This window comes from Pygocentrus nattereri, chromosome 28 (genome assembly GCF_015220715.1).
Source record: "Pygocentrus nattereri isolate fPygNat1 chromosome 28, fPygNat1.pri, whole genome shotgun sequence".
NCBI classification, from domain to species: domain Eukaryota; kingdom Metazoa; phylum Chordata; class Actinopteri; order Characiformes; family Serrasalmidae; genus Pygocentrus; species Pygocentrus nattereri.
Window position 1 is genome coordinate 11,722,602 of NC_051238.1, and position 14,020 is coordinate 11,736,621.

At 38.5% G+C, this 14,020-nt stretch overlaps 1 protein-coding gene across 3 annotated transcripts; it reads right to left on the reverse strand.

Annotated features, from left to right (window-relative positions):
* Window positions 1-1,666: 1,666 nt before the first annotated feature.
* mier3b (mesoderm induction early response 1, family member 3 b) lies at window positions 1,667-10,457 on the reverse strand. Of its 3 annotated transcripts, none has more exons than XM_037535966.1 (13): window positions 10,440-10,457; window positions 9,275-9,299; window positions 9,023-9,168; window positions 8,183-8,317; window positions 6,769-6,892; window positions 4,745-4,818; window positions 4,248-4,320; window positions 3,911-4,059; window positions 3,677-3,758; window positions 3,310-3,401; window positions 3,072-3,199; window positions 2,835-2,986; window positions 1,667-2,518 (listed from the first exon to the last, which is right to left on the reverse strand). In XM_037535966.1, the coding sequence occupies exons 1-13, from the start codon at window positions 10,446-10,448 to the stop codon at window positions 2,070-2,072; spliced, it is 1,638 nt and encodes a 545-aa protein (XP_037391863.1). In that variant the 5' UTR covers window positions 10,449-10,457; the 3' UTR covers window positions 1,667-2,069. The 3 variants fall into 3 exon arrangements, with proteins under 3 accessions (XP_037391863.1, XP_017578877.1, XP_017578878.1); XM_017723388.2 differs by having other exon boundaries at window positions 3,310-3,404; XM_017723389.2 differs by lacking the exon at window positions 10,440-10,457 and adding an exon at window positions 9,980-10,419 and having other exon boundaries at window positions 1,668-2,518; window positions 3,310-3,404.
* Window positions 10,458-14,020: the final 3,563 nt, after the last annotated feature.

The following is a 14,020-nucleotide window of genomic DNA, read 5'->3' on the forward strand; positions in this document are numbered from 1 at the left end:
TCTGCAAACACATGTATGGGATGTATGTAAAATCAGTTATCTACAACCAGAAATGCATTTCCACACATGAACAGAGGTGAGCAATCTCATGTAGTGGAGCTTCCCAAAACAAATGTCACAAAAAAAAAAAAAAAAAAAAGGTATGTGCCACACAAACTCGATACATTTCCCCACCCTATAAAACAGATTTTAGTGGTATTTTCCAAATAGTAACATCTGGCATGCATGGCTTAGATGTCTCTTGTCTTACTGCAAAATAATAGAAAACAAACAAACAAAAAAATGTATTAAGTAATATAAGAAATAAGATATTAAAACTTCTGTACATATCTACACATTATTGCCATGATAAACAGGAACATTAACATTTTTGCATCACCTAGTCCCTGAATGCGTTCAGGGCATAAAGTCTACTAAAATATTCCACAGTATTTTGTATTCTGGATGCACAGAACAGGAAAGATGCCAGTTTTCTTAGAGCATGCAAACCTCTCAGGCCTTGGGAAGTTTACTATAAGCTGGCAAGCTCCAATACAAGCCACATGAGTCCCATCTGTTTAGTACATACAGCATACAAAAAAAGGTAGAATACTAGGGGGAAATGGGTTTATACAACACAGCGAGCTTAAAGAGAGGTCAAATCAGGTAACATTCAAATATCTTCGGTACCTCTGGTGAAGCTATTCATTCTGCATAGCTAAAGTAACACTACTCATAAATTACCAAAGCATCAAATGACAAGTTTACAAGAACTGCATAAGCAAACAGATATGCCAAAACAGTATCTATACTGCAAGAGACTGATCCAAGACAGTAAGCAGTGGCTTTGTATTTAAGCTGGATTTTAAACCTCCAGGGACCATGAAAGCATCCTCCTGACTTTTAACATATTTACAAATGAAATACATTAAAGCATACAATATAATACTGTCGACAAACATTTCTGTGATGACCTCATGCCAAGAAAACAACACCTTTCAATAATTTCTCTATTTAGATTTTCTCCTTGCCTAAGCCTATGGTCTCCAAAAGGGCCAAAACTTTAACAAGAGCCAAACTATGCAACACAGTAAGGGTGGAACTACTCAGCCATCATTCACCCTAGTTCCTTGGTAGTGGGTAAAATTTAAAACAAATGTTCCGACTGCCTTCACTGAGAGTCTGGGCACCCTGAATAATACTGGTTGTGCAATCAGCCCCATTTGAACCCTTGTTGAGAGGTCTGCTTATGAGTCTCCTAGGAACCCTGACGTTATCAGTCATGTGGAGTTGCACATTAAGTGGTGAATTTTTTAAAAGCTTAAATACACTTAAAACCAGCCAAACTATAACAATCACAGCTACCAACAAATTAGACAAATATGCAATTTGTTTGCATAAAACACTAATATCCAGTGGCCATCGCAGGGTTCCTAAAAATGCAGGCAGGATACATTGCATGCATTCACAGAGCAGAGCAAAAACATGAAAGGAAACATGGAAGCCAAAACATTCTAGCTCTATTGGAAGTGCTCCTCATTGCAACACATGTAATTTTACTCCAAGAAAGTCCCTAATTAAAACGACAAAAAACGTTTCCTGATATACAAAATGCTACATTTGCCAAGGCCCGGTGTCTCTCGGTTTGTGTAAACACTGAAAATAGTACCAATTTTATAAAAAAAAAAAAAAAAAAAAAGTTGATGCAGTTTCTGGCAACAACCGCTTATGTGGGAGAGTAAATCTAAAGGGTGCTGTTATAGGGATGAGTACAGTAAGAGAGAAAATACCACAGCTCTACTCCAGCATTTAGGTTTAACTGCAATTTGACGCTGATAAGAATATTAAATATCTAAAGGACCAGAAAAATAAATGGCTATTTAAACTCTTGAGAAATCAAGATTTCTTAGCTCTGTACAATAAAGACATCACTGATGTCATATTACCAAATGAAAAACAAAAACAAAGAAACAAAACAAAAATAATTAAAAAGGAAAAAAGTATATTTATACATAATTAGAATACAAACTAAGGTTCAGTCTGTGGGAATATCTGTACAGGCTGGGAGGAGGGGTGTGTGTGTGTTGGGGTCAGTCAGACTGCAGTGCAGTGTGCTGGTGGTGGCGTGAGTGCGAGCTGATAAAACCATTTGCTTCTCCACTAGCTATGCTACCGAAGTCTGTGACTGACACGGCCATTTTGGCGCCTGTGATGCGATGCGTGCGTCTGCCCTCAAAGTCCACACCCAGGTTGGTAACAGCCACGTCATTGATGAAGGACTCGGAGAGGCCCATCTTGAGGCGTTTGGAGGGGCGCTCGCAGTCCTTGCTGCTGCACACCCCCAGCTGGCCCAGGTCAGAGCGGTAGAAGGCCGAGTCCAATACACTGAGGCAACCGGAATCACCACCTGCAGGGTAGCCCAGTGCTTCATCATGGCCCAGCGCTCCCCGGTGTAAACTCTCCAGAGGGGGGAAGTAGGAGGAGTCTAAACAGCTCATATCTGCTGGACTGCAGACAGACGCCACACTGTTGCTTAGAGCTAGAGACAAATAAGAGAGAAAAATCCTAAGCACCAGAAAATCATATACAATGTATACCAGCTCAAACACATCTCTTATGCACATACAGTAATGTGCATAAGTTCTGTCAAGGTAAAAAGTGTGTTTTTGCTTGTAAAACATCACATAACTTTAGAACAGATACAACGAAACACTAATACACCAAAGAGCAACAAATACTTTTTTTTAGCTAATTAAGTGGAGATGTGAGCTAATCTGACGCAGACAAGTTTGGTTCCAGATATTTCTTCTGGACATACACAGCCATTGCAGGGATTTCATCAACAGGGCACTCACCTGTCAGGTCACTTGCAGTGATTGTGTTGAGGAGGCCAAGTTGCTGTTCTGCAGACACCTCTATCCTTCCTCCCGCTCCACCTGAACACACAGATGAAGAGCTGTCCACTGCCAGACCCTCAGCCTCATCCACCAGTCGGTCCATCAGGTCTCTAAGGAAAAGAACACAACTGTGACAACTGTGCTTGTGTAGTAGGATTTTTTGGGGACAATTCTACACTAATTTGATTCACTTACGTCACACCAGGGTAAATACTGTATTTCTTTTTTCCAAACCGATTCTGCTGAACAAAATAGTCAAAACGTTCAGACTTTTTCCACATGTAGTAGAAGGCTACACACTCTGCGACCGTCCTTGTTGGAACCTACAATATGGAAAGTGTGTATGAATAAACAAGAATGCAAACAGTCTTTATTTAAACGGTGCACAAACAAGCAAAAAAGCTAAAGGACACAACTCAAAAGGGGCACAAACCTTGTTTTTCTGAATTAGATGGAAGTTCTTTTCATATATCTGCAGTGCATGTTCAAAATTTCTACACTCTTCTTCAGACCATGGTGGCGATTCTTCTAAAATAAAAAAGCAAATTGAATTATTGTTTTACCTCAATTCTCCAAACACCAAAATCTACTTTTAAGTCACAGTGTTTCACAACCTATTTCTCAGGAACCCCCAGCAGGTTCACATTTTCGGTTTATCCCAAAGTGAATCAAACAATCAAGACTAATGAATACTGGTACCTGGTTCTGAGAGCTGGACAGAGAAAAACGTGAACTGCCTGTGAATCCTTGAAAAATGAGTTTGGAAACACGGTTCTACATGGCTCGTTGTAGACACCTACCTTTTGAGGACTTAAGATTACTGCAGTAATGTGTCAGGGCTTCACTTGTGTTGTAGTTACATTTTACAAGCTCATACAAAGCCTAGGAAGAAGTATAAATGACAGTCAATAAATCACTCAAACTGCATTTTCAAAGTGATTCTTAGATGCAATTATTCAGTTTTCAGGAGCATATGGTGTTTAGGATCTCTATGCAGCTGCAAACAGAAGGAGGAGCATTACTATTTTACCAACCTGTTCATTATCCCGTATGCGTCCCCCACATGTGGAGTTTTCCGTTCCGCCCTCTGCAGACTTAGACAGAGCCTCTCTGAGGAAATCTTCCACCTTCCTCTCTGACAACACATCAGGACTCCAGAGCAACTGATCCTCCTCCTCAAACACTGCAAAAACACAAATGATGAAAATCGCTTAAAATAATAGACATAACATCATGTCTAAATGCCAGAGTCAAACACAGTGCGAAACAACTCATTCTTAACCAAAAATTAAAATGCATTAATTGGCTTAAACATCTATTGTGGATAAGGCTGCTCAAAAGAACTAAAAGAAGAAGAAGAAGTCTACTCACCTTTCTCATTGTCTGAGTATAAGCCGAGGCCTGTGGGAACCTCTGCTTGATACTGCGCCCCAACCATAATTTCCTGCAATTGCAGAAAAGTACCATACTTGAATTCTGCTTCACCCTCTTAAGGATCATAACTGTTAGTGATGCACAATTTGTGTGCAAAAACAACTGTGGAATTCCCTTTTTAAATGTGTTCTGGAAGTTCTTGGAGTTATTTTCAGTATTTTATACATCAAGAACAGTATAATCTTGCACATATGAAGCATACATCAGAGGTAAATAATTTGCTAAAAACTTGATATGACTGAACATTTTAATTTCTTTCAATGGTCTACTGAACTAAAGAACAGGGTCTGAAGTTTGACATCAGTACACAAGCCTGTCAGATGTCTTGAGATGCTTTAATCACTTGCAAAGATCCAAGAGTTGACATAAGATTATAAAAGAACATGACTACTTGTATAATAATTCTAGTATGTCAAACACTGTAAAACACTGACCTTCCTTGAGTCCTCTGGATTGAGGCCGTCCTCTTCTCCCTCAGACTCTTTATCACCATCATAGGTTGCGTTGGCTGCATCATAAGCAATTACAGGCAATAAGGTCAGACTCAAGGCAGCATAAGAAGGACTGACATATCAAACGCAAAGTATGTAATAAAGGATTATCAACATTATAACCAGTGTTGACAAGGACCAAATTCAAAGCATTTTATGAGAACATCAATTTGTGACCATAATCTTTTTTTTTTTTTCAATTAACAGCTTTATCCTTGTTAAACACCTTATTCCCTTTAAGGAAAAATGCTCACATTATCATAATGTACACATATAAAAAATAATTTAATGTTTCAATATTATACTGCTGAGAGAAATAAAGCTTCAGACATCATGAGTTTGACAGTGTACGGCTTATTATCAAGTAAACAGGCCAAAACGGGAGTAAACGTTCAAATTATGTTGAAACTTTAATGATCCAGATACGGCTCACTACCATACCAACATACAGAATTAAACAGAATGGAAAGCGATATAATGCTTGTTATTACTTGTACTAGTCAATAATCCCAGATAACATGCCGATAATTATTGCTTTCTTTTGTTGTAGCGCTACCAGGACTCAAACTCTCAAATCACCATCACCAATATGGTTAGTGATGAACTGATACCACTTTTCAGAGTACATGTTTTTAAGTACATGCTGATACGAATTTCAATATCATACTGAATAACCTAGTTAGAATTATGTAGTTGTTAGTGTATGAGTGCAATGTACCTTAACAGTTACATCATTAAAATCTAGCTATAGATAAATCTAGCTAGTTTTAGCTAGCTATACTACATTAGCTACGTTGGATCGAAAAGCGGAGGAGTGGATAAAGTGCGGTTTAATGCACGTCAGAAAAGTGCTTCTATACAGCTGTAAGTAAAGTATATTTCATTTCATAATTTTGATCTTGCCCTCCTCATTTGTCTGTGTAGATCAGGGACAGCAGGAATCATATCCATGGCTAATGCATCAGAAGCATTCATCTGTTAAGTTTTATGTCTTGTTGGGTTTTTCATTTGGCTGGTTGAGTTGTAGTTGAATGCCCTATTCAGAAATTTCAGAAATCTTGCTCTGTGGAAACGCACAATGTATTTTTGAATAGACCAATGTGAACCAATAAAGCCTACGTTTTATATGCTCACACTGTTCAGAAGCCCTCAGTCCAACGGACATGTTACGTGAAGCACAGCCCCTATGGATAATTATCAGCAAAGATATTTCATTCAATATAGTGCACTATTCACCCCAACTAACTCGTGCCACAGTATGCATTAATTCAAAAGAGGCGTTACGCACATGGCATGAAAACCTACCTCCACTCATATCGGGGAACTGGCTGTGGTTGTGTATGTGTGCACTTAAAAGCAGGCTAAAATCACAATATATGTATGGCAGGTATATGTCAAGGCAGAATGCTTAAAGTGACCAGTGACTTTCGACAGTTCGACTGTCATGACATCAGCAACACTTCACTGTGTGAGTAGCCCCTCGTTCACTGCCAGCTTGAGTAGTTTGCATGGCAGTGTACACTAAGGCATGTGTCACATGGTATCAGGTGGTATTGGATGTTGGTATCGGTGCATTTTTATGAGCATGATGCATCCCTAATCATGGTGTTACAGAAAGATAAAAAATAAAGATAAATATGCAAAGCTAAACCAGCAGGAGAATAAGTGATGAAAAATAACTGACAAAAAATATAAGAAGTGATAAACTGTGCAAAGTATTCTGGGTAGCTTCATCTTCCACTACAAGATACTATTTGACAAATAAATATGACAAATTGTGAAACACCAGTATGATGAAACAGATACAAATAAATCAGTATTGTCTTATTACTAGGTTTCACTTTCACCAGTCACTGAGCCAATTCTTGTGCTGAAAACCACCAGCCATATCTGTGTGACTGCACTGGATCACAATGAGCAAAAAATGTCATATTTCCAACACACTACTTCAGCTTTTAGCAACTCACATCTGAGGGTTCTTGGGAAGAAGTCAGTGGCTTCATGGGAGGTCACAGAAGGGGTTAGATCATCAGCTGACGACTGTGTCTCTTCCTCATAGTCACCTGACAGCAAATCTTTGGCTATTTCTTCCTGCAGGGAGGAAACAACACTCAATTATACAAGTAAAATCAATCAATTTCCAGGCTTTACAATAAAAAACGACCAAAGCTTTCTTCTGTTCATTTAGTTTCACTCATTTTACAATTACATGATACAAAAAGTGTCTCTGCTGAGACTTAAGGTATTGCATGCTCACAGATTTACTGCACACACTACTAAACACTTCTATGTAAATAATAACGTATAGAATTTTTGACGTTCTTCCAGAGGCGTGTTTGTGAGGACAGACACTAATGTTGGACGAGGAGGCCTGGCTCACAGTCTCTGCTCTAATTCATCCCCAAGGTGTTCTATCGGGTTGAGGTCAGGACTCCGTGCAGGCCAGTCAAGTTCTTCCACACCAAACTCATTCATGTCTTTATGGACCTTGCTTCGTGCACTGGTGCACAGTCATGTTGAAACAGAAATGGGTCTTCCCCAAACTGTTCCCACAAATTTGGGAGCATGAATTTGTCCAAAATCTCTTGGTCTGCTGAAGCATTGAGTTCCTTTCACTGGAACTAAGGGGCTGAGCTCAACTCCTGAAAAACAAGCCCACACCATAATTTCCCCTCCACCAAACTTTACACTTGGCACAATGCAGTCAGACAAGTACGGTTCTCCTGGCAACCGCCAAACCCAGACTCGTTCTTCAGATTGCCAGACAGAGAAGCATGATTCTTCACTCCAGAGAACACGTCTCCACTGCTCTAGAGTCCAGTGGTGGCACTTTACACCACTGCATTCGACGCTTTGCATTCTTGAGCTAATCTGAAGGCCACACGAAATTTGGAGGTCTGTAGCAATGGACTCATTTTATGTGGCCGAGTTGCTGTCGTTCCCAATCATTTCCACTTTGTTATAATACCACTGACACTTGACTGTGGAATATGTACTGGTAAGGAATTTTCACAAACGTTTGTAGAAGCAGTCTGCATGCCTAGGTGCTTGGTTTTATACACCTGTGGCCATAGAAGTGATTGGAACACCTGAATTCAATTATTTGGATGGATGAGTGAAAAATACACACACATACATACTTACATACACACACACATATATATATATATATATATATATATATATATATATATATATATATATATATATATATATATATATATATATACACACACACATACACACACACACACACACACACATACATACATACATACATACATACATACATATATATATATATATATATATATATATATATATATATATATATATATATATACACACATACATACATACATACATATAAAAACATCGCACCTTATCCAGGGTCATATCAGGCAGGTCATCAGCCAGTTCACCAGAAGAGCTGTCCAAACTTGACCCTGCGGCTGTACTGACCGATGCCTCATACCGATAGATGGCCAACAGTTCCTCCAGGGGCATATTTCTCTCCTTAAAAATAGACATCATGGTTAGCTCATGAAATTCAGCAATGAGTTTAAAAGGCAACTGCAATGATTTTCAAAATGTATCAAAATGTATATATAATTCAATCACTGACAAGTAGACATAGTCTCTCAGTCATCAAGATTTGATGTGAAATGCTGCAATCCAGAGAACCTTAACAACTTTTAGGTTTGTGATGCCGACAATGCAAACATAGCTTGTGATCTGCTATTCAGATCATGTGTTTCTAGATGTGTGATTAGTAATGACTTAAAAAAAAGCGGTAAATCTAAAATAATGTTTTCTTTGGGAACAATTTTACCTTACAACAACTAATTTGTGTGTTTCTGCCATGTATGTTTTAAAAATATGTTTCTGGCTAAAAGCTTTTCACAGAACTACTATAAAAATAATGTCTCAGGCAGCACACAATATAGTTGCAATTATTTTCTTTAATATGTCTAGGTTAATTAGCTTTTAAAGGCTCTGAACCCCTCGTACATCTGCTTTCCATCTTCACTGCTGTGAATAAGTCTGACCCTTTTTCTAGAATAGCTCATCGTACATCAAGCCGCACTGATTTAAACCTTAACAATTTACTTGTGCTTGTACAGGAAAAACATTTTTTTAGGATTACTGCAAGAATTTGGGTTGTTGGAACAAGTGGCAGACACATTTAGTTAGACATACATATAATATGCACAAGTTTACCTTCTCCAGATCTGCTAACTCGGTGCTGAAGTTCTTTTCCCCTTCCAGCGATTCCTCTTCTTCCAACGTCCTTTCATCGTCATACTCATGAACTAGCATCTCTGCCGTTGGGTCAAAGTCATGATCTTCTGATGACAGAGAGCCAACTGTGCAAGAACACAACAAACACTCTTTGTCGCATGCACCAAACAGACACATACAGTTACCAACATCGGGAAAAAAACACTTATGAATAAAGGACACAAAACATACCAGGGCTCGAACTCCCTAGGGAAGCCTAAAAAACAGGAGTGGAAACATTAACATGGTGCACCGCTTGAAAGCAAATGGTACATCAGAATATTTATTCACCAAGGACGAGTCGTACAAATTTCTCTGGGTACAAATGCCAACACCAAGTTACGTAAAATAAAATAAAGATAGAAAAAGAAGTACAATATAAGCAAAAAACTGACATTGTACATCCTTTTACTAGGATATTGTCTGTGTAATGGGAGACAGGTACATAAACAATCAAGTACTAAAGTACAGAGGTACATATATAAATCATGCACAGTTAGAAGAACTGAACAGCAAATATAGATTAAATTATAAATGTGCAAAACGACAAAAAACCTTTAACTGGCCCTCATAAACTCTGCAGACAATAGCACAATGTGTAGAACATGCAAGGCAGTAGTAGCTAACGTTAAGTTAGTGCAGTTTACCCAGACAGGGCCCCAATATAAACCGTGAAAGGATCAGTCAAGTTACGAAACCGTTTCAGTGCCATTTATTATAATGCACCACACACACTAACAACAAAAAAACTCAAATAAATCACGTTTGTAGTTTAAACTGTGTATCCATATAAAGAAAAGTCGGTCATTAGCCAATGCTAGCAGCAAAGCGGGCTCCCGGCTAGCGCAACCCGCCTCTCCTGTGAACCCAGCTCGGCGAAAACACACATAAACAAACCTTCGGCTGAGTCCACGGAGGAGGACCGCTCTAACTCCACGACTTCAAGACTCGCGCCGCGTCTAGATCACTCGTCAACACAATAATAACTTTTTGTCGTGATTTAAAAAAAGCTTGAAGACGCTTTTGTTGACGAGCAGTTTGGACTATAACGCTGGCTGGGCACGTCTGCCGGACGCGTTTTTCTTCCAGCGGTGCCGAGGCGATAGAAAAGCTAGCGCTAGCGTTAGCATGAGCTAACGGGATCCGATAGCGAAAAGGCCTGTCGGAGTCTGAGAGAGCGCTCGAGAAAAACGCATCCCACAGCGCCAGGCTCGGCGAGATTTCTACTAAAACCAACATGATACGACGAATAGACTGCACTTTAAATATATATTCATACAAAAGGAAAATGCATCGCTTCCAAATCGTAAATAGACCAATTTAATATCTGATACTTCTCCCCAGCTTTCCCTCTTACCTCCGCCATATTGGTACCTTTTGCCTCATAGGCCAGTTAGAGTCCAGTACCCGGATGGACTCAGTCAGCCAATAGGAGGCCCAGTCGGGGGTTCAGTGTCGAGTTTATTAACCAAACTGCAGACTTCTCAAAACGTCTTTGTCAAAAAATATTTCTTTAAACCTTCAGAACAGCGTACAAGAATTGTAAACTCTCCATTCAACAAATCACAGTTCTGCGGAGTCACGGAACATCTCAGGTAGCAAAATTTACCTGGCCCACTTGTGGGCCACATATTTGGGTTTGTTCTGGCCCTGTTCATGGCTGGGTCTGCAGCACAGATCTGGCTCCTCTAAAGTCAGTTATTAATGGATGTGGCCAAATACGTTGCTGGTTCACAACATTCACGCCAGAATTGGCTGGCAAATATGCAAACATGGCAAAACAAGGCAAAACCAAGCTTTCTGGCCTCCGGTCTGATCTGGCCAGTAGCCAGGCTCCACTCACATAATCTGCTTATTTTATAGTCTGGTGCCTTCCTGAATTATTGAAGTCCTTTTTCTGTAGATTTCTTCTTTGAATAATTAAAGCTTACTAATAGATTAGATTTCTCTCATATTTTTCAGTATAATATCAAGCTGAAAAACCTAGCCTTTTTTAGTTGAACTGGGTACAAAGTCAAGGCTTTTGTTGCTCATCTTTACCCAGACTCATCTTTACTGAGTCTAACAATTCTGGAGGGCTCTGTATCAGACCAGTAGTTAGAGATGCAGCCATTCTACTGATTGTACAGTGCCTTGCAAAAGTATTCAGCCCCCTTGAACTTTTCAAACTTTTGCCACATTTCAGGCTTCAAACACAAAGATAAGAAATTGTAATTTTTTGTGAAGAATCTACAACAAGTGGGACACAATTGTGGAGTGGAACGAAGTTTATTGGATATTTTAAACTTTTTTTTAGAAATAAAAACTGAAATAAATAAAATAATGTGAATAAATAAAAATAAAAGCCTTGTGAGAAAATGGATTACATACTTCTGTTCTGCTGACAGTCCTGTCACCACAAAAATATAAGATAAGGCTATTACTCCTGAGATATCTGGAGTCATATCCAACAATTTGTATATGTATCAAAATCAGATATAATACATTTTTACAGGACAAATCTTCTACCTTTCTTTTGCTCCTAAACTGATTGTTTTTGCTACTGTGCCTTTAAGACCGGTGTATATATATATTCATTACCTCTGTTTCGAAGGGTTGCAGTGCATTGTGCCGCATAAAAACAGTAGTCCAGGCTGAAACATTCCTTATAACTTCAACATGTATGGGTGATGGGAGGAGCTAAACGGCTGTAGATTGAAAAGGCAGTTATATATAAATGTGTAAAAGGGCTCTTTTTGCAGCTTATTTTCCATATATAGACTACGTGGTTGAGCTTTAATCGAGCTTGAGATTTTGGATTGCACCTGAATACAGCCTGATAACTTTAAGTCCAAGGAGAACTCAGCATGAAGTTTTGAATCTGAACTTGAGCCAAGCCTAACAAGGTTTTATCCAAACCTGACCCAACTTGAACCACATCATGAAATTTAGAGGTCGAAACTGACCTGAGCTCAAGAAAATATGTTTGAAACTGACTCACAATCATCCATCATCACCAAAAAACAAATAAAACCTTATATTTTCAATGATAGTACTGGTTAAATTACCATGTAGCATCAATATTAGCTATCAGGGGTAAAAGATATAAAAAAATGATATAAAAACTAATCAGAAATAATAACAATTATTAATAATTGTTAATAATCAATTTTGAGAAATTAAATTATTCTCTCACAAGCTTAGGCCTCATGGGCCTTAGTGCTAAAATATGTCAACAGTAAAAGTAGGTAACTACAGCGTGCCAAATTAAAAATTGTTTGAAGGTAATAAAAGTTGGGGGTGGGGTGGAAGGTGGGCTGTAAGAATCTGAATATATTATTTAAACTCGACACATGTTTGAGAAATGTTTGCATTTACATACTACATAAACCTCTTCAAATATGTGTCGAAAAGTCAGTTTTCCATGAAATGGGCACTTTAAAATCCTTAAGACTTTAGGTTTACCATCCACATGGTGGCAGTATAACACATATCAACCATCATCGGCATCAAGGTAGTGGGTTTGTTATTCTCACAGTCTGTCACTCACCTTATGGGAAAGCTATGGTCTGGTCTGCTGACCAGTCTGTTTATCCACATATCAGTAGCAGAGATATTGATTTTTTTATGAGAGTGTCGCTTGTGTTTTACCAGCTGTTTGATAAGGATGGCATTATGTGGGATATATAAAATGTATCAGTATCTTTAATGTTCATAGCCCTATAGTTTGAAAACGTCATTGTAGATAATGTGTCACATAGCATGATCTTGGGTTTGGCTTGCGATGAATAACATCCTGCAACTGTCTTTGTGTGACTGAGCAAAATGTTTCATCTCAAGTTATTATTACTGGCATCTGAAAGCTCTACAGGTCTGCTAAATAAGTACAAAACAAAACCAAGCAAAAACAATTTGCGCTTTCATGTTGAGAAAGAAAAAAAAGAAAAGAATTCTCAATGTTTTTTTCTGCATTTACTTATTCGCTACTGTTTTGAGAGGACTGTTGACCTGTTATTTGATGACTGCCTGTGCAAGACTGACGTCAGTGCTGATTGTGGCCTGATAACGTCCTGCAGACTCAATGGGGATTTGCTGTTCAGCTAGGCCTCTGCTGAAATCAAATCTCCCTTAAACTATGAATGAGAACATCATTAAAAGTAGGTAAGCAGTGAAGACTCATGTCAACAGGAGGCTTTCACTCTTGCTGTCGGAGGCAGACAGACGTAATGCATAGAAATGCAGGTTTGTTAGACAATTCTGACTCATGTCCTGAGTCATAAAACATTTCTTTCTGGTGGACAAGCATTTTGATTTTCTTTCAGAAGCAGCTGGTTCTGTGTTGTAAACCTGTCTTTCTTCTGTAACTTGACATTTTGAGGTTGGATTTAGTTTTTTATTCATGGCCAAAGTGGATAGACTGAAGTGCATGTTTTTTTTATTCTTCTCTATTTTATTCTTCTCAGAATCAGAGTTAACATAGTGAAAAAGACAAGCAAGGTCTTAGCTTATAATGAAATGACAAGCTGTAGGGGTCATTTATTTGAAATGGTTTGGGGCCATAAATTGCTGGTTGCTGTGTGTGTGTATGTGTGTGTGTGTGTGTACACAGCAACAGCAAAATGGTCACTTCACAGGAGAAGGAAAAAAACATCCTTTTAATCTAAGTCAATGGAACCAGAATTCATCTTGAATTCATTGAATCATTTTGGCTGTTTCTTTTTTTGCACACAATGTAAAGAGCAACACATTTTCTAATTATGCCAAAAATTGAAAAATAGAGATACAAGGTTTTGTTCTAACAGCACTGAAATATGTACACAGTATATTCAGTACAATATATATACAGTACACTTTCTCTATACATTTAAAATATTTGGCAGATGCTCTTGCACTGCACAGTGTCTCGGTGATATGTAAACACACAATCATGGAACAAAATTTGGAATCACTTGTCATATA